This window comes from Arachis hypogaea, chromosome 16 (genome assembly GCF_003086295.3).
Source record: "Arachis hypogaea cultivar Tifrunner chromosome 16, arahy.Tifrunner.gnm2.J5K5, whole genome shotgun sequence".
NCBI lineage: Eukaryota > Viridiplantae > Streptophyta > Magnoliopsida > Fabales > Fabaceae > Arachis > Arachis hypogaea.
Window position 1 is genome coordinate 149,649,857 of NC_092051.1, and position 21,305 is coordinate 149,671,161.

General features: G+C 28.6%; 2 protein-coding genes across 2 annotated transcripts; both read right to left on the bottom strand.

Moving 5' to 3' along the window:
* Positions 1-7,379: 7,379 nt before the first annotated feature.
* LOC112697866 (patatin-like protein 2) lies at positions 7,380-11,799 on the bottom strand. Its single transcript, XM_025751227.3, has 7 exons — positions 11,493-11,799; positions 10,890-11,071; positions 10,089-10,278; positions 8,879-9,040; positions 8,331-8,633; positions 7,725-7,900; positions 7,380-7,461 (listed from the first exon to the last, which is right to left on the bottom strand). The coding sequence occupies exons 1-7, from the start codon at positions 11,652-11,654 to the stop codon at positions 7,380-7,382; spliced, it is 1,257 nt and encodes a 418-aa protein (XP_025607012.1). The 5' UTR covers positions 11,655-11,799.
* A 2,952-nt stretch (positions 11,800-14,751) lies between these two features.
* Positions 14,752-18,638, bottom strand: LOC112805995 (patatin-like protein 2). The gene is made up of 7 exons (XM_025848309.2): positions 18,436-18,638; positions 17,636-17,817; positions 16,771-16,960; positions 16,465-16,626; positions 15,862-16,164; positions 15,221-15,396; positions 14,752-15,070 (listed from the first exon to the last, which is right to left on the bottom strand). The coding sequence occupies exons 1-7, from the start codon at positions 18,583-18,585 to the stop codon at positions 14,992-14,994; spliced, it is 1,242 nt and encodes a 413-aa protein (XP_025704094.1). The 5' UTR covers positions 18,586-18,638; the 3' UTR covers positions 14,752-14,991.
* Between the last annotated feature and the right edge of the window lie 2,667 nt (positions 18,639-21,305).

The following is a 21,305-nucleotide window of genomic DNA, read 5'->3' on the forward strand; positions in this document are numbered from 1 at the left end:
TTTTCTTTGTATTGGACCAAATTCAAAACCCATTGTACACATTGTCAAGATTCTTCATTGTCTCCCTAGCAGAATTCAAAACAAAAACATCATACAATCTTCACCATTCAAAAAAATTCTCATTCTAATTATGTGATGTGATGAGTCGAAAATGTAACTTGGCTCCTATGTATGTTAAGTAATGAGTTCTGCTAAGTATATAACAGGGATGCGAACAATATGAATAATAAACTGTATTCTCAAACCCAATCATTATAAAAAAAATCTCAACCTAATTATTCATCCCTATTTTTACTTTCACTTTTTACCTCCACTAAATCTTAATTCATCATTTCCAGCACCGTCTATTTTTGTACCGTTGTCCACCGTCGTTGTTCACAAAGCTTCTTTGCGCTGTCGTCACTGTGCCTCTATAGTATGCTGCTGCTCCACCTACATGGTTCACCATCTATCACTGTCCAATGCCGCACCGTTGCCTCACCTTCCATGCCGCGCCGCCGCATCTCTTCCTCTTCTCTCGTGCACCGCTACTCATCCGCTTTTGATGAAGCCCGCAAATTGCGCGCCTCTTCCTCTACCTCACCGTGCTGGAATCTTCGTTCCACCACTGTCCTGACACCACATTTGGCCAAGCCTCTATGTCGCACCGTCAAATCTTTTCTATCTTCTACTGTGCGTCGCTAGTCTTCGTTCACTCTATTGATATACAGTAGATTAGTATATAGTTAGGATTTTATGTTATAGAGTATGTTTCTTTTCTTGTTATTAAATTGGAGATTTTTTTCTATATACACCATATATTTTTTCCTATCCATATTGAATATATGCAAGGTTGTGAGAACCGGACCGGTCAATAAACCGGTGAGGTCACTAATTCATTGGTTCGACCGGAGTTCAACCGGAGTTGAACCGATTTAATAAAATATTAAATAAAATTATTAAAAAACCTAAAAATAATTTTAAATATACAAATTCAATAATTTCTAACTTAATAAAATTTAAAAATTCACATAATAAGTTATCCATAACTTAATATTAGAGGTTCACAAACAACTTCAAACATCAACGTTTATAACTAAAAAAAACGCACATAATGACAAACCCATAATGATCTACATTCAAAAGAAACAAATTACTAGCAAGTTTTCAACTAATCAAAGGTGCAACTCATAAAAAATCATAATTATCATTAAGTGTTCCAATATCTCCATCGTAAACAGGTAATTCAAAGCCACCATCATCAGAAGTACCACCAAAAGAAGCTGTATTTGAAGAATCAGCAACATTAGGCAAATCCATGTAATCCAAATAAACATGAAGCAGCAACCAAAATCATGAAGTAGCAACCAAAATCAGTAATCCAGCATGAACAAATAAATAATTCAACAACCAAAATCATGAAGTAGCAGCTCATTTCATCATGAACAAATAATGAACAGATACCAAATCATGAACAGCAACTCAAACAGAATTTTTCTGATGACCTCATCATGAATCCAGATAACAAATCATGAACAGATACCAAATCATGAATCCAGATAACAAAACATGAACACATATAACAAAACATGAACACAGACTTAACAAATCATGAACAGAAAAATTATAAAATCAAGCACAGATAATCAAATCATGAGCAGATACCAAAATCAAAGACCAGAAAATAACTTCATAAAATCATGTAATCCAGATAAACATGAAGCAGTAACCAAAATCATGTAATCTAACATGAACAAATAAATAATTCAGCAACCAAAATCATGAAGCAGCAGCTCATTTCATCATGAACAAATCATGAACAGCAACTCAAATAAAATTTTTCTGATGACCTCATCATGAATCCAGATAACAAATCATGAACAGATACCAAATCATGAATCCAAATAACAAAACATGAACACAGATAACAAAACATGAACACAGACTTAACAAATCATGAACAGAAAAATTATAAAATCAAGCACAGATAACAAATCATGAACAAATCGCAAGCTAATAAATCATAAAATCAGGCACAGAAAATCAGAAGGTAGCGAGGTGGAAGGAAGATGCGACGATTAAACAGGAGGCGATGTGGAAGGCAGAGTATTACCGGCAGCAAGTAAGGGCGACGAAGGAGGAGGCGAGCTCGGCGACGACGATGGAGGAGGCAAGCTCGGCGACGACCAACGAGGAGGGGATCTCGGCGACAACGAAGAGGGGCTGTGGGATGTGGGATGCGGTGGCGATGGTGGTGGCTATGCGACGGCGAAGAGGGGCTGCTCCATCGTGGGTGGCTATGCGACGGTGGGTGCTTTCTCTTCTGCCCGTGGTGGCTATGGTGTGCTTTCTCTTGTGAGAGTGTGAGACTGAGATTAGAATTAGGGTTCCTTGCATTTAGCTTCTGTTTTTTCTTTTTTTTTCTTCAAAACGACGCCGTTTAGTAGTTTAATATCCAAATGAAAAATCATTAAAAAATCGGATAATTCTCCCAGTTCATCGGTTAACTGCCGGTTCGACCAATTTTCTCACTATTTTTTTGCCAACGGTTTCTGACTTTATTCAGACCGACTAAATGACTGATTTCTGATTTTTTCAGTCGAACCGGCCAATCCAGTTTGATTTTCAAAACCATGAATATATGACGTTTTTTTTATACATTGTTTTTTTTTTCATTATTATACTGATATTTTTTTTACACGCACCTTGCGTCAGAGCAAACTGCGGAAGCAAGCAGAAATGAGACGCGGTGTGACGATGTGATGAGAGAGAACTAGACGTAGTTTGCAGGTGTGTTTAAACAACCAAGTTTGACGGGTGTGATGTAATAATGGCAAAGGATCAGATTCATGAATGAATTTAATTAGTCTTACTCTTACTTTTGAATTCGGGTATATGCATATTATATTCCACGTGATTAAGAATTAATTGATGTTACTACTACATAATCAGTCAGCCATTAATGACTTAATTCTTAAAATTAAATCAACTTGCTTTGGTCAAGTTCATCGAACTTATCTGGGAAATAGTTTAGTCTAAAAAAATAGTATGATCTATTTTTTTTAAAGAACTCTATGTAACATGATTTATAACCTTTGAATGAATGGATATTTTCGTTACCACTTTTTAATTAACTTATTCGGTCCTCATAAAATCCGTATGCAAAACATGAAACTAACGATTAGAAATCTAATTATTCATATTATTTTTTCTTAACCGATTTATGTTTTTAAAAGAAATAGTATCATAATATAATATCAAAATTTTATATTATATTTAAAAGGTTTAGATAGAATTTGATTATTAGTAAATTAAAAAAAATAACATAAAACAAATAAAAAAATTATACAAAAAAATTAAATAACTTTAAAAAAGATTTTTACTTAAAAAAAATTAAATATATAATCATTTATGTTATTTTCTCTTATCAAACTTAAATATTAAAAAAAATAGTATCATAACATCAACAAATATCAAATAGAAATTTTTAGTTCTGTGAGTTAATTAGTTAATTAGATATCGAGAAAGTTATTAGGCTTATCTCTTGTCTTGAGTCATATTTTTATATAGTTGGCTTACACATCTCATCCACTACTTAGACTAATTGATGAACGAATTTTTTGAAATTTTTGCAACAACTTTCTTTCCCTATTTTATTATCACTCTATTATTCATTTGAATGTTAATATGGTATTAAGAGCCTTCTGTTCACTAGTACTTTTACATTCATATATCTTCTTCCTCCAATCATGATAAGGTTGGTTAAATATATAATATAATTTTTTGACACTATATAAGTTTTCTTAAAATATAATAGCTTTTCCCAAGGAAAAAAAAGTTAATTCATCACTTTAATTATAACACTACTTTTCATTTTTTTTTACATATATTTTTCATTTTTAAATACTCAAAGAATATCTCACTCTCATATGAATAAAAAGATTCCATAAAGTTCGTAATTTATTTAGTATTTCTGTACTCCCCATTCTTATATAATAACAAAAAATAAATGAGATAAAATCTTGTCATCTATTTTGATCAATAGCTAATAACGGCGGCTACATTAAATTAAGGTAGAAACTCAGGTGCAGTCGACTTTACGTAAAGTTGATACCTGAAAGTCGTTAAATGATTTGACTATTTTGACTAAATTTTCATCTAACGACTCCCAATTATCAATTTCACGTGAAATCGACTGTAACTAAATTTTTACCTTAAATTAAACATTTGATGGACATTATGCATTAATTACTTTTTGGACGAAGTCGTACGCTTCCCTCCGATTTTTATTGAAAATCAATCGCCATCCGATTTAGCGACCAATTTTTGAACAAGGTCACCAAATCCTCATAAAAAAGTATCGGTCACTAATATAATCGGTCCCCTAATAGGGACCAAATTTTCCATCGCTAAATTGATCACTGAGTAAATCAGTCTAGTGACCAACTTTTCAGTCGCTAAATCGGTTGTCATAAAATCAGTCGCTACTGCTTAATTTGAAAATCTAAAATCAGTCGCTAATTTCTGAATTAAAAATCTAAATCAGTTGTTGTTTCTGATTTTATAATTATAGATTTTTACTAATTTTACATTTACCATTATTAAAACTTAATTTTCACAAATAATTATATTTTCACAAAATATAAAAAGAATCAAGATCAATTTTTTAAATAAATACAAAAAATATTCACAATTTCTACATAAAAATATAAAATTTAAAATATTAAAAAATTTTAAATACATAAAATTTATGATCCACAATCTAGACTAAAACATGATATAAATAATTTATAAACAACATATATTAATATCTACTTAAATCAAACAACTGCATCTATCTCAGTTTGTACATTCCATTATAACTTAAGCCTCTTTTAAGTACACTATGTTTTTCCATGATTGCAGGATCTTCATTCAGCAATGATAACAACCGCTTTTACTGTAAAACAATATATCAAGATTTAAATGAAAATCAAAACAAGAACATTAAAATAATATATCTTCCTCCAATGACCAACCCCTTTCTTGAAATCAGAATTCAAGTAAGTGAACCATCTGGTTAATTTGTAAACTTGTTCTTGAAAATTATAATCAACACAAGACAGGGGTCAATAAAATTGCATATTTAAAAACAGCAGTCACTGTATCATGTGCATTAAAGGAAGAGAGAGGGAAAGGGGGCACATTTACATCCTCTGAGCTTTAATATAAATGTTACCACCAGAACCTCCACCACCCTTGATCCCACCATCAAGTCCATTTGCCAAGAGATCCGCAGAGACTTCAATAATGGAATCTAAATTTTATATTAAAGTGAATTATCAAAACAAAACCATCCTGAATAAGCCATGATCATAATTCAAAATTCAAATAAACAAAACAAACCTCACCTCCTAAATTACTAAATTGAAACAGAATTGATGTCTGAGGAGAGAATAAAAAGAACAGAGAAAAAGCTTTAAAATTATGCTATGTGCAGAGAGAGATCTCAATCTTCTATTCTTGCAACTAACTAAACTAACTTCTAGATAAATATAGAGCTAACTTACAAAGAGATATATTACAAATTTGAGCTTCATAATAACTCAGTATATTCAAGATCTTTTTGCAGAAAAAAAAAAAGAATAAAAAAAACTATCGTAAGTCATTTTTCCAAGCTCATGTGTTCTTTTAATGAGAAAATCTAATTAGCAGATTTCTGTGGTTGGAGAAGATTCCAAAATAGATATGATGAAAAAGTCCTAACGGAATAAATCAGAATTCGGATTAGGGAATAGAGTACCTACCTGAACAAATTGAACAAATGGAGGTTATCGAAATAAATTGAACTCAGAAGATGACTATGATGGCGCTACGAGTTTGGAAGACAACAATGACGACTGCAAGTTCAAAAGACGACGGCGACGCTGCAAGTTCAACGATGACGCCAGCACTGCGAACTCAGAAGACGACGACGTCGCGAATAGAGAGGGTGTTGTATTGTGCGGTGCTTCCAGCGGTGGTCACATTCGTGGTGGAGGGGGAGAAGTGTAATTTAGTGAGGGTAGTGAGGCTGTGTTAGGGTTAGTGAGGGTAGAGTAATTTAGTAATATTTTTAAATTAGCGACCGATTTAGTCATCAATTAGTTATAACGTTATTATGAAGCGGTCGCTAAATTAGTCGCTAAGTTAAAAATAATGATCGATTTAGTGACCAATTCCTTTAAATTAGTATCTACACTTGGTTGCTAAATCGATCGCTATTTTAACTATTAGCAACCGATTTAGCGACCACCAATTTAGCGATCGAGTTAGCGACCAACCTTTTTCACCTTAATTCTCTATTGGTTGCAAAATCGGTCACTAAATTAAAAAATTGCGACCGATTTTGTGACCAACAATTCCAAATGTTACTTCCTCATTTTGATTGCTAATTCGATCGCTAAGTTAAAAAATAGCGACCAATTTTAGCGACCAACTTTATGTTACTTATAAAAAATTTATCGATTGCTAAATCAATTGCTATTAGTGACCGATTTAGCGACCAACATTTTTCCAGTCCTTGAAATACTATATCAGTCGCTAAATCAGTCGCTATTGACAACTAATTTTTTCGGTCACTAAAATCGATGCTATTCTAAAACTTCCTTATAATGCATCAAATGGTTCAAACCTTCTATTAAACTTAGCTTTCATATAATATGACCCAATATTTCCTTCTGAAATTTGGTTCAATAAATCAAACCCTGAAATTTTACATTTTTACATACTTAGTTGATAACTTTTGAATCAAACAAAACCTTATCATATTTTAAATCTTAAACATTTAAATTTTATTATTAATTATAATTTAAACTGAGATTCATTGTATATAATCTAATTGGCTTGTTATTTTTATTGTCTAACAATAGTTTAAACCGTCAGTTAATTTTTTTCAACAATTAAAAACTTTACTCATTTGAACAGTGAATTTAGCAACGGTTTTGGATCGCCGTTAATTATATTTGTCCAAGATGATTAATGCGAGCATATTTTTATTTCTATAATTAAAAAAGTAAATTTATATTTCTTATTACTATTGATTGATTTCACTTTATAATTTAAATAGTCAATAATTGTTGGAAATAGTAAAGAAATAAACTAGAGTTTGAGAATTCTATATAAAATAATAATTGAATATGGAGTAGTGGGAATTTATTAATAACAAAGAAATGATAAAAAAATTAATTAATTATGAAACAACAATTACATTTTTTTTATAAGGAATGTGAAACTACAATGAGCTAAATAAAATATTCCAAATCTTAAAATATCTTCTAAATTTTATTAACACCAGCAACAAATTTGAATAAATAATTGAATAAATGAAATCAATAGAATCAAATAATAACGATTTTATCAAAACATATGAAGAAATGACGCTATTTAGTAGTAGATGCTTTCTTAGTGTGAGGGGATCTCATGTCACGGAGTCTCCTCTCGTGTGAAAGTATTTTTGCGAACCTGAAAAAAAAAAAAAAACTCAAATTTGTTAGTAATTAATATTATCAAAATAAAAAAAAAAATCAGTAGTTGAATCTTGAATGAGCTTTTACAACCGTATATTTCCACGTTATAAAAAATAATTAATTTTTAAATTTATTATTTAAAAAGTTATTTAAATACATAAATTTAATTACATAACTATGTAAAACTTTTATGATTAGTCTATTAAAATTAAATTTTTCATAAGGATGTATTTTTTTTTTCCTTCCTAATAATTATACCTTTTGAGTGCTTCTTCATTGGTTCCTCCATTTCCAATTGGTTCAATTTTACCATTCTCTAAATTCATCCTAGAAACTGGTTTCTTCAACAAATTTTCACCAATTTGGCAAAGTCTATCCAAATTCTCCTTAGTAGCAATGTCAACTGAAGAATCATTTCCAATCAACGTGTCATCCTGCAATATACATGTTGTTGAAAATATTCAATCACATACTTTATATATTGGTTTAATTATTCCATTGCTAAAAAGTCTTATTTTAATTGAAATTTTAAATTATTTTTAATTTTATAATTATGTATTTTTATATAAAAAATATTAAAATTAATGAAATATTTTTTAAAAAAATATGTAATTAAAAATCTAATTAAGTTACCTTCAATTACGAAAAAAATATTTAATTAACTCTAATATTTTTATATTAGAAATGATATAATTATAAAATTAAAAATAAATTAAAAAATATAAGAACCTAATTGTAAATTTAGTAAAACCGTAAAAATTAACAGAATAATTAAATTTTATATATTTAATAATATTTGATGATTATCAACAGAAAAAATAAAGAATTATATATATATATATAGTTGAAAATTAGATTAATTACCTGAATTCGAAGATAATTGTGTTCTGAATGAAGTGCTCGAGTGAGAGTAGCTAAATGGAAATCAACCATATCAGAACTTGATTGAGAAAAAATATCAATTAAAGGAATGGAGCCACTATGAGTTAGCCAATCTAATAAACCCCATTTAGCTGTCATTTTTGCATCCATTTTTTCTTCATTTTTGGCTGTCCCAGTCCCTATTGAAATTATTAGGAACCGACTATAGTCTGAAGGCTTTATTGGAAAGAAATCAGCATTCTGGTTGATTATTTGCTTTGTTACTTGATTCATAGCAACTAGAGTCTACATTAAAAAAAAATTGAGAGAAAATTAATTTTCGTAATTAATATTTTTATATATTATCAGCATAAAAAAATTTACATAAATAACTAATTGTGTATTATATTATCACATTAACAAAAATAATCAATTTTTAATTTCACTATTTAAAAGATCATCTAATATATAAATCTAATTAGATAACTGTATAATTTTTTTTACAAAATCAGTATATTAAAATTAAACTCTAATAATAATAATATATATACCGGATTATTGGCACAAACACCACCATCAATGAGGTTGAATTCATGCACATTTCCTTTTGGAACTTTGTTGGTGAATTGGTGAGCAGGGAGATAGGTTGGTGCAGCTGATGTGCCAATGCATATGTCTGATAATTTTGCATCCAAACAAGGCGAATTCTTAATCTGCATCAATAATAATAATTTTTCAGATCTTGTTATGGTTTATTAATTTGAGATATAGTTTAATTTTGGGTCATGGAAAAATAATAATTAACTTTTTCTATGTATATAGTAAACCCTACCTAATTCCTTTATTATTAATTAATATTCAGCGGAATCATTAATGTAATTATACCCAAATTGAAATAGCAACCCTAGTTATTATTTTATTCATTTGTGTTTGATGTGTAATATTATATAGTTATTAATTGTATCTCTCGCATGTTCACAAAAAATAAAATTAAAATAAATATTAAATAGCCAACATAAAATTATTTATAACTAAGTCATAAAATCATTTTTTCTAAAAGTTTAAACAAATAAAAAGAATAACATAAATATTTATATCTTTAATATATTTTTTAAGTAATTAAAAATTTATTTTAGATTTTACTTTATTTTTTATAAAGACTTTTTTTCTTTTTATTTATCTGATGTTATTTTCTTTTTTTTTTTGGATTTATTAAGGATCAAATTTTATATATTTCGAACATAAAATTTTAACACCATATCATCGAAATTATTTTTTCCCAAAAGTTTAAACTAACAAAAGAAAGTAACATAAATAATTATATCTCTTACAAGTTAATTATTTTTATTAATATAAACTTTTTTTCTTAATTAATTACTAATACCGCTGCTGCCAAAAAAATTATTGTTAATTATTTTTGGACGAAGAACAAGATTGTCTTTAAGCTACAGATAATAATGATACTTAGTATCATTAGTGGAAACAAAGTCATTCTTATCTTTATCACATTATACTATATATTATATGTCAATAATTATTCAGTTGAGATGTTGATGTCATTTCATCACGAGATTCGTATTATTATTAGTCAACAACAAAAAATCTACTTTATTCAAGGAATAATAGTAAAAGAACAAAAATTATATATATATAATATATAGCAGCCATGCATGAAAGTTGGATGAAGATTCATTTTCAACACTGAAGACCAAATAGAGAGACTTATAGATCCAAAAAGTAAGAGAGAGAAGAGAATGAAACCTGGTAAGATGAGAAAATAGTTGGTTGCAAAGTTTTGATGTCAAAGGTGGGAATAACAACATTGGTGATGGTCTCATGCAAACGAATGTTTCCAAGTTTCTCTTTAACCACTCCATGCAAATATTTTCCATCATATTTTGGTCCTCCTAATTGTCTTATTACCTTTGCCATTAATGTTCCACGGAGTCCTCTATAAATAACATTCAACCCCAAAAGCTTAGTTATTAAACTTGGCATAGTAATTGACTAAGTCAAAATATTAGGTTATTAGGTCAATCATATATATAAACTATTAATTAAACTTTTCTAATTTAATTTCAACAAGCATGTATCTTGATAGGTGAAAACTCAGTGAAGTTGATAGTTGAGAGTCGTTAGATGAAATCAGTCAAATCATCTAACAGCTCTTAGTTATCAACTTAACGTCAAGTCGACTGCACCTGAGTTTTCACCATCTAGATAATATTGGATTGATTTTTATAGTTCTTTATCATATAAAATAAAAGATTCGATGACAAAAAAGATTCCGACTAATAATTGATTTTTTTCGGAAAATTATTGAAGAAAATATATTTTTAGAGTTTAATTTTGATGCATTGAATAAAACGTTTTTACACAATCATGCAATCACATCCGTTCTTTTGAATGAAGAAAAATATGAAAAATAGTTATTTTTGCTGATGTGTCATTACGTAATTAGATGCACGTATAAAAGAGTACATTAAATTAAATTCTTTTTAGAATATAGAAATACAATATAATTTAAACTATTGGATAGAAACATTAATGTTAATTACTTACCTAGGTTGTGGAAAAATATTTGGGCAGTGTTCCATGTAAAAGGGTTTGATATCCTTAGCGGCAAAAAGTGGACGGTTATGTTTATCTGGAGCAGTTAACATAGCAGTTACAAGACCTCCAGTGCTTGTTCCTGATATCACATCAAAATAATCTGCAAGCCTCACATCTTCACCATCCAACTCCTACATATATGCAAGAACTATCCAACATCAATTATGTTCTTATGAAAGATTAAGAGATTAATTTTTATAGTTACTTTTAGAAATATGGTTGAAATTCATCAAGATTCTTATTGGTAGTAATTAGGTTTAAAATATTTTTTTTAAATAAAAATAAAGTTATAGTTATTACATAAAAGATATTTTCATGTAAAGATGATAATCAAAATATTAATACATATTATGTTAAATAATTTAGTCAAACATATCAAATTATCTAATAATTTTTAACCATTATCTTCGTACGAAAGCATATTCATGTGAGTAAATAAGTATTGGTACACTTAAAATTAGGGTTTTTAATTTCCTTTGATATCTTACCGAACTCTGGTTAAAAAAGTAATTAAGAAAGTATAGCTACAAGTTTATTAATTAAATTTGATACCTGAAGTTGTGATTCAAGGAAATTAAGAATGGTTGCTGGGATAAGTCCCCTAATACCACCTCCATCAATGCTGAGGATGGTAATTAAGTTTCCATAAGTTGGGGGCTGAATTTGATCAATGGATGATTTTGATCTCTCCATGGATGATATAATACTTGTCATGGTTAATTAATTGGAATATAATATATACTATCTTGAAAGTTATATGTAAATATCAATAAAGAGAAAAGCTAAAAGAAAAGAAAACAAGCTAAGCTAGCTAAGGTAGTTGTATAGTAGTGTTTGTAGAAAGAATGAATGAATGAAAGAAAAAGAAAGATTATTCAAGTTTTGGTATGATGATTGTTATGAGGAGATAGATTGGTGTGCTTAAGTGCCTATTTATAGTTGCAGGGTTCCATGAACTTGATTTGGAGTCAGTCCAAAATTCAAAGAGCAATCAATTTCCGAGTGAAGACAAAGTCAAGGGCCAGAAAGTTGAAGATTTTGTTGAATTTTCTTGCATGGTGTGCATGGATATAAATGCTTATATGTTACACAATATGCATTCACTATTGGCAAACAAATCCATACCCAATATTTGTAACATTCATCCATATCCAATATAAATTTCGAAAAGTATACGTAACCAACAACATTTTTGAACAATATGGGAATAATGTGAATTAATAGGGTTAAAAAAGTAAATTTAAATTAGTAGCATTAAATTAGGGTGTAATGTATTTTTATTTGATTGGTGATTATTTATGTTATTTAAAATAGTCATTGTTTACCTAACACTCTTCTATAAATTTTGGTAGAAACTCAGGTGTAGTCAATTTTACGCGAAGTTGATACCTGAGAACTGTTAGATAATTTGACTGACTTGACTAATTTTTTATCTAACAACTCTCATATATTAACTTCACGTGAAGTCAACTTCACCTGAATTTTTACTATAAATTTTTTGTTGCATACATATCTTTAATCCAACAAGTAGTCAATCATTAATCTATTGTAAATTTGAGTTTTATTTAACTAGTTTATGTAATAAATAAACCCTTTATTTCTAGTAATACATGATTTAGTCATATTATAACAAGAAAATTAAGAAATGAAGTTGTCCATTAATATTTCTATTAACATATTCAACTTGAACTACAAATACAATAATCCGACAGAGAAAATAGAAATGTACGTCTTGATTCAATTAAGAGTTTGAAGTTTCTTACACGGTTCAAAATATAATTTATTGCAAACTAAATTGCCAGTTGCTACACAGTCAGATATACGGCAATAATCGAATGCATAATTTTTTTAATTAAAGACTAAATATTAGAATTAGACAAACTTTCATCGGAGAAAGTTGTGGCAATTGTGTGTTTTATTTTTTTTTACGTATTTTTTAATCCGACAAGTTAATAATTAATTCGTCGTAAATTTAAATTTTATTTAAGAATGCTATTTTTTAAGTTAAGAGTAAGACTCAAACTAAAAACATCTAAATAAAAAAATTATATTATTTAAAAATATATTATTAATCATAGAACTGAATAAATATTCTATTTTAGAATAGAAAGAAGAAATAGAAATATTCTAGAAACTAGAAATACAAAAATAATTTGAAATTTTTTTTGGATTATTTTACTCAACTTACGAGTTGCTCAAAAAATCTGTTGATTTTGAACCACAGGATGAATAGTTATCATAGGTGATGAATTGATTTCTTACCGATGTCACTCTATTTTTGTTCGTCTATAATGATTGAGAAATCTACAAATCTCAATTGTATTTCTCAAATGGTATTTTTTTCTTCTTCTCCTATTCGATTGCATTTTCTTGGAAACTTAGGAAAATACTTTGTAAACATACGTATAAAAAGAACTTATTTCATTTAGCTTCTTTTTGTCCACTATAACTAGTTATTTCGATTTTCTACTTGATTCAAATTTCTAATATTCATAGACGAATTAATATAATTGGACAGATTATCAAACGCTAATTAATTATTTATTCATAATGGTGCATGTTGAATCTTCTTACTTGTTAGTGTATGAATATTAGGTCTGAAAATTTGTTGCGGTTTACATGACCACGTGTGGTCAATGCATATCATTACCTGGTCAATTTGGTGATATGATGACGTGACCTATATGAATTCTGTTCATGTATATTTTCCTCGTTTTAAATAAGTCTTTCTTTTAACCAATTTAAGTTGATGTAATGATTTAGTTTATTAATTTATTTAAATAAATATTAAAATTTTAAATTTTATTTTATTTTATGTATATAATAATTTATTGATCAATGATAAATTTTTAAATAAAATTTGAATCTGTAATAAATTAATTCTTAATATACTGATTGAAACTTAAATCTACAATAAATTAATTCTTAATATGCTGAATTGAAAATACTATAAAAAAGTATTTCTTTTATATAAATAAAATATAATTAGATTGTTTTTTATTTGTCTTTATACTGAATTTTTAGTCATCATAAATCAAATTCTAATTTTTTAAATCGAAAAATTTAAACTAATTAAAAAATATATAATTAATTATATCTTTAATATAATATCGATTTTTTTTTTACTATGAGTTTTGTTTTGTTTTGTTTTTCATATTAGAAGTGCTCGAAAAAGTATAGGTCTAATAAATAATCCCAGGATGGTTAGAAAATAGTTGAAATTTGAAGACATTAATTGCTCATGCTAGAAACTATAGTCATGCCATAATATTTATTATTAATTTTCTAATAACCAATTCTTCGTTCTTATGGCTGCAGATGAGCAGATCATACCCACGTGCGAATTACATGTAAATGTAATTAATATATGATAATGAACCTGCGTGCCATTAAAGACTACCTTGAACATCGACTTATCTATTTTTATTAAGGGCTACTTGTAATTCGGATCTTTTGTTTTTGGATTTTTTTAAAATTATTTTTGGATAGATAATGAATGTATGTACATGAACTCAGAAAAATAATAGCCACTAAAATCCCCTTTGATGCGCATGACGATACAATAAGAGTTACTACACACTATAAGAGAGACGATAGATATCACCCGCTATTTAGTGGCGGTTTGTGAAGCCACCGTTATTTATTAGTTTTGCGACGGTTGTACTGACGACGAATAGACGAAAGAACTTAGAATTTAACTACATTTTTAATTAAGTCTTTATATTTTTTTTAATTACGCCTTTACATTATTTTTAATTTTATAGTTAAATTATTTTCATATTAAAAATGTTAAAATTAACAGAATATTTTTTCTAAAATACATACAGTTAAAAATCTAGGTTTTTAATTATAAATATCTTTAATTTGCAAAAAAATATTCAGGTAATTTTAATATTTTTTACATTAAAAATGACGTAATTATAAAATTAAAAGTAGTATAGGGATCAATTAAAAAAAATAATAAAAATTTAATTAAAAATTTAGTAAAATTATAAAAACCGATAGAATAACTAAACCGATAAGATAATAGGAAGAAATTAAATGGCACTATTTAGTAGTTTGATTGCTTCTTAGTGTGACGGGATCTCATGTCACGGAGTCTCTTCTCTTCTGATAGTAATTTTGCAAACCTGATTAACAAAAAAATAAATAAAAAAAACCTCAAATCTGTTAGTAATAATACTTCTATAATTTGTCACTTAATTTTTAATAGGCGTATGTAATTTAATATAATATTATTTCTTAAATTTAATTTTATTTTGTGTTTTGCCTAGTTTAACCTTTTGAGAGCTTCTTCATTGGTTTCTCCTTTGTCTAGTGGCTCAAATCGACCATTCTTCAAATTAACCCTAGAGACTGGTTTCTTCAACAAATTTTCACCAATTTGGCAAAGCCTCTCCAAGTTCTCCTTAGAAGATATGTCAACTGAAGAATCAGTTCCTGTCAATGTATCATCCTGCATAATAATATGTTCAACAAATTAAATTTAATATAATCACTTATGCTTAATGAATTAATATTTAACTTTTTTACTAAAAAAATATATATGCATATATGCTTTTATAATTTTTTTGTTTTCAACGGTATTTTCAGTTTGACAGACTAAGGACTAATTCGTTGCGAATCTGAACTCAATTTAAGAGTTTTTTGCTAGCTAATAAGTTGCTGCAAAGCGAAATTCAAACTTCTAACACTTATTTAAACGGATTAATCAACTAATTACTATATCAAACTAAGTTATTTTTATAATATTTAATTTTAATGCACTCTCGTTACAAAGTAATTTTATACGTGTATTTAACTACGTAACACCGTATCAATAAAAATAATTATTGTTTACATAATTATGTAAATAGTGGTCCAATATAATAAATATAATTAAATGATTATGAAAAATATTTTACGGTTTCAATGATTTTACCTGAATTCGAAGGTAATTTTCTTTGAAATGAAGTGCTTGAGTGAGAGCAGCTAAGTGAAAATCAACCATATCGCCACTTGATTGAGAAAAAATATTAATTAAAGGACTGGTACCACTATAGGTTAGCCAATCCAATAGTCCCCATTTGGCTGCCTTTTTTGCATTGAATTTTCCATCATTTTTGGCTGCTCCTGTCCCTATTGAAATAATTAGGAAGCGACCATAGTCTGTAGGTTTAATGGCCAAGAAATCTGTATTTTCATCAATGATTTGCTTTGTTATTTGATTCATGGCAAGTAAAGTCTGCATGCATCATCATAAATTACAAAAATTAAAAAAATAAAAAAGAATTAGTACACTAGTTAAATTCTAAAGTTAAAAATAAAAAACTATAAAAATACTGGATTATAATATCATCTGTATTAGTAATTTTTATGTATCATTTGTGTATAAACGTTTTTACATAAATTTTTTATTGTACATTTTGAATTCTATCACATGTTTACATACGAATGAACTGACTAATCAAAATTGATCGAGATTATATGGAAACTAAACTAATATAATAACTTAAAAAATATAAATATAAATAAGAATTTATACCGGATTATTGGCACAAACACCACCATCAATGAGGTTAAATTCATGTAGATTTCCATTTGAATCCTTGTTGGTGAAGTGATGGGCAGGGAGATAAGTAGGTGCAGCTGATGTGCTAATGCATATATCTGATAGTTTAGCATCAAAGCCAGGAGAATTCTTAATCTGCATATCAATGATTGTTCTCAGATCTTGTTAGGGTTTATTTATTTGGTGCATTGATTTCATCATTAATTTATTTTAGAAAAGTATAGATAAACAAATTTTTAATCAATCCATTTTAAACAACCGTAATTAATAAAATGAGACCTGATAAGATGAGAAAATAGTTGGTTGTAAACATTTGATGTCAAAAGTGGGAATGACAACATTGGTGATTGTCTGGTGCAAACGAATGTCTCCAAGTTTATTTCTAATCACTCTCTGCAAGTATTTTCCATCATATTTTGGTCCTCCCAATTGTCTAATTACCTTTGCCATCAGTGTTCCACGCAGGCCCCTGTAATAAGAATTTTAGTCACTTATTAAACTGGTTATATAAATTGAATTTATATTTTGATTAGTATCCAATTTAATTAAATTAGTTTTGAATTTTGTTCCGAACTAGCTAGTTACTCAAACTCAAATTTTTAAATAGAAAATCAGGTGTAAGTACTTTATTTACCCATTTTCAATTTTAGTTAAGTTTAAAATTTTTTTAGTTAAAATTTTTAGTAGGATCACCCAATATTTGGTTCTCATACTATATATAAAATAATAAATACAATTTTTTTAAGAATTTAATTTTAATACACTGCTAATGTAAAGTAATTTTACACGTGCATACATCCAATTACGTAACGTCATATCATAAAAAATAATAATTATTTTTATTATTGATCATATGAATAACTAATCATCCAACAAAACCAACGTGATTACACCACAACTATAAGACATCAAAATTAACTCATACTTTAAATAAGTAAAATTCTCTCAAAACAAGTAAGTTTTGAATGTAAGAGTTTATATTTGTCTTTTTGTGAAAAATTAACACATGATCTTTCTTTTTGCTTAAAAAGAATTGGGAGAATATTAAAAAATTAAGACTTGTGATTATTCGATGATTAAATTGGTGCACATGTAACCTTTCAAAGATTATGTATTCCTCCAAAAATGAATGACAAGAAATGACCTATATTGTGGAAAAATTTTTGGGCAGTGCTCCAAGTAAAATGGTTTGATATCTTTAGCAGCAAAAAGTGGACGGTTATGTTTATCTGGAGCAGTTAACATAGCAGTTACAAGACCTCCAGTGCTTGTTCCCGATATCATATCAAAATAATCTGCAAGTCTTGCATCTTCACCATCTAACTCCTACATATGCATAGTGGTGGGAACATTATTTAATGTCAAATTTATGGTGAAAATTCAAGTGAAGTCGACTTCACGTGAAGTTGATACCTGAGAGTCGTTAGATGATTTGACTGGTTTGACTGAATTTTCATCTAACGGCTCTTAGATATCAACTTCACGTGAAGTCGACTGCACTTGAATTTCTACCATGAATTTACTCTTAGAAAAGAGAACTAATGATACATAAGACGTGACAATTTTTTAAAAAATTATAATCCAAATTTATCAAAGGTGAAAATTCAGGAATACAGTTGACTTCATGTAAAGTTGATAGCTAAGCGTTATTACATGACAATTTAATCAAATCTATCAAATCATTTAACGACTCTCAACTATCAATTTCGTATGAAGTTAACTACACCTGAGTTTCCACCTTATAATACTCTTACGAAATAGGTGGTATATATGAATGCAACATTATGATTTTAGGGGTTTAATTCAATCTGTTCATAACACTAAATATAGTCCAAATTACTTTCATTTTGATTAACAAACATATAGCTGCTACTATTTTAGAAAAATTATTTAATTTTAATAAAAAAATAGAAGATATATATACAAATGATTTCATATATATACCTGAAGCTGTGATTCAATCAAATTAAGAATAGTAGCAGAAATAATTCCCCTAATACCACCTCCATCAATGCTGAGAATGGTAATTAAGTTCCCATAAGTTGGGGGCTGATGATCATGAATTTGTTCAGTAGATGATTTTGATCGCTCCATGGAATATATAGAGAAACTAACTTAGGATTTTTAAAACTATATATCTTAAGCTAATAATGATTCAGGTTTTGCTATGATTCAGGACTTATAGTAGTGGCTATATTTATAGTGGCAAGAACCTTTGATTTCTGGTCAATTTTTAAATTCCGTATCAAATTTCACACGGTCCAAACAAATTGCAAATTAAATCGTACCACCATAGATGAGTTAAGAGAGTTATTATCAACTGCCTAATTTTCCACACCAATTAGACAAACTTAGCTTTTACTATGTAGCAGTGAAAGTCCTTAATTAAGGGGTTAAGGAACTTCATATATAACTAATTAAAATTAGGTCTATACCGTCGCTATTTGTTGTGACGGTTTACATACCCAAGTACGTGTGACTTAGGAACTTCATAATTTAATTATTAGTGGTCAATGCATATCACTTGGTTAATAATAATTAATGACCACACACATTTCGTAATAATCGGTTTCTGAATAAGATAAGAGTTAATAACATGTGTTAAACATGTGAGACGAGCTTACTTTAATTTATTTGGAATGTATACGCAAGAGGCACACAAGATATCACATATTAGCTAATATATATATATATATATATATATATATATATATATATATATATATATATATATAGTTAGTTAGTTAGGCACTTAGCCAGACAATATATCTTGTAGAAGTTGATTTTGATACAATGTAAAAATTTTATATAATTGTTTAATTAAATTTAAATATTTAAATAATTTTTTAAATATTAAATTTAAAATTTAGTATAAATATAAAAATATAACATTGATTATTTTTATAAAATTATTTTATACTAATAATACATGTATGAAAATTAACTTCATGTATTTGGATGCACAATAAGAGTTCTGTATGGCAACATAAAAATTAATGAAAGAGATCACATATAATTTTAATTACTTAGATGCAATAATAATTCATCATCGGAAGGTTATCAGGTGTACCGGGAACACCGGTGTTCCAGTTGTTTTAACCGTTGATCTGAATTATAAAAATATATTAATTAAAATCAACGGTTAAAACAATAGGAACACCGGTGTTCCTAGGTACACCTGATAACTTTCCTTCATCATCGGATATATATTATTATGCATGTGAGGTTATTATAAGCCAGCTTCTAGAGTATGATCATATATTCTGTTTTGAACGAGAATTGTATAATTCACCATACATTGTCTGAATTACTGGTTAGATATTAAATTTTGTATTATATTATGGATTTTTTTAGTGATAAGTACTTTTTTCATCTTTAAATTTTGAGGTCAAAATTAAAATCGTTTCTGACTTTTTTTCTTATTAAAATCATTTCCAACGTTACAAAATGTTATAAAATCGTCTTTTTTTACTTCAATTTTATTTTTTTTACCAAATTACCCTTAATAAATAATAAAAATAATTAAAAAATTAAAACAAAACTTAACCCCCCAACCCCCGCACTTCCTCACCGTAACCCCCACCCCTCACCCCACTCCCTTACCCCCTCACCGTCCTCACCCGCCCACCCCCTTACCCCACTCCCTCATCCACTCACCCCCCACTGTAACCCCCACCCCCACCCCACCCCCTTATGCTGTCGTTTGGACTGTCTCGGAGATGCACCCGCCGTCGCCCCTGCGTCCAACCTGCAGCCACCGGCCGTCACAAGCTTGCATGGAGGCACTGCCGTTGCCGTCCAGCTCCCGACCCTTCGCTGTTCGCTGTTCGAATTCTCCCTGCCTCTTTCTGAAGCCTCCACTTGCCCCTACAGTTCTGCTTTTCTATTTTTATTTTCTGTCTTCTGCTTCTATTTTTGTTTTTGTTATTGTTTCACCATTGTTGATTCACCATTCATAATTGTTGTTATTAATTTATTATTGGTGATACTAATTCTGATTATAGTAAATTAGTAATTACTTTTGATTATAGTAATTATATGATGATGATTTGGCTATGGTGGCAGTGGTGATGGTGGTGAGGAAAGGAAAAGTGAGGAGGTGCGAAGGGAAAGAAGTGATGGTGAAGAGTAGAAGAAGATTAGCCAAGGCTTCCTTCTCTTTCTCTGTTATTCGTTCTTCCTATTTTTCTTTTTTCGTGTTTTAATTTTTGAAGAACATATACATGATTGATGATGGATTGTTGCTAATTTTGTAATTATTGATGTTGGATTGTTGATTTATTTTGTGATTGATGTTGTTGCTGAATTTTTTATTTATTTTATGATTAAGAGTAAATGATGAGGGAGAGTAAGAGTCTTGGGGAGGGAGAGAGAGAAAGAGGCCTAATGATGAAGAAGGGAGTAAAAGGTTTGGTGATGAAGAAAGAAATTGGGGGGTTTATGGGCTAGTGGTGACGAAGAATGGGGGTGAAAGTGAGGGGTGGGGGTTATAATGAGGGGGTGAGAGGGGGGGTGGAGGGGTTACGGTGAGGGAGTTGGGGGTGTTAGGTTTTGTTTTATTTTTTTAATTATTTTTATTATTTAATAAAGATAATTTGGTAAAAAAATAAAATTGAAGTAGAAAATGACGATTTTATAATGTCTTGTAACGTTGAAGATGATTTTAATAAGAAAAAAGGTCAAGAATAATTTTGATTTTGACCTCAAATTTTAAGAATGAAAAAAGTACTTATCCTAATTTTTTTATAGTATCTATTATTATATTATATTTTTTTTGCAAATAAAATTTAAATTTAAGATTTTTAGGTTTTAAA

Bases quoted from the DNA above. Each gene is read 5' to 3' on its own strand.
- LOC112697866 (XM_025751227.3), bottom strand. From the start codon at position 11,654: ATGACAAGTATTATATCATCCATGGAGAGATCAAAATCATCCATTGAT. The intron at 8,634-8,878 runs GTATATATATTA...TTTTTAATGTAG, and splicing joins GTGTTTGTGCCAATAATCCG to ACTCTAGTTGCTATGAATCA. The intron at 7,462-7,724 runs GTATAATTATTA...TTTTTTTTTCAG, and splicing joins AATGAAGAAGCACTCAAAAG to GTTCGCAAAAATACTTTCAC.
- LOC112805995 (XM_025848309.2), bottom strand. From the start codon at position 18,585: ATGGAGCGATCAAAATCATCTACTGAACAAATTCATGATCATCAGCCC. The intron at 17,818-18,435 runs GTATATATATGA...ATGCATATGTAG, and splicing joins TGATTGAATCACAGCTTCAG to GAGTTAGATGGTGAAGATGC. The intron at 15,397-15,861 runs GTAAAATCATTG...ATTATTATGCAG, and splicing joins AAAATTACCTTCGAATTCAG to GATGATACATTGACAGGAAC.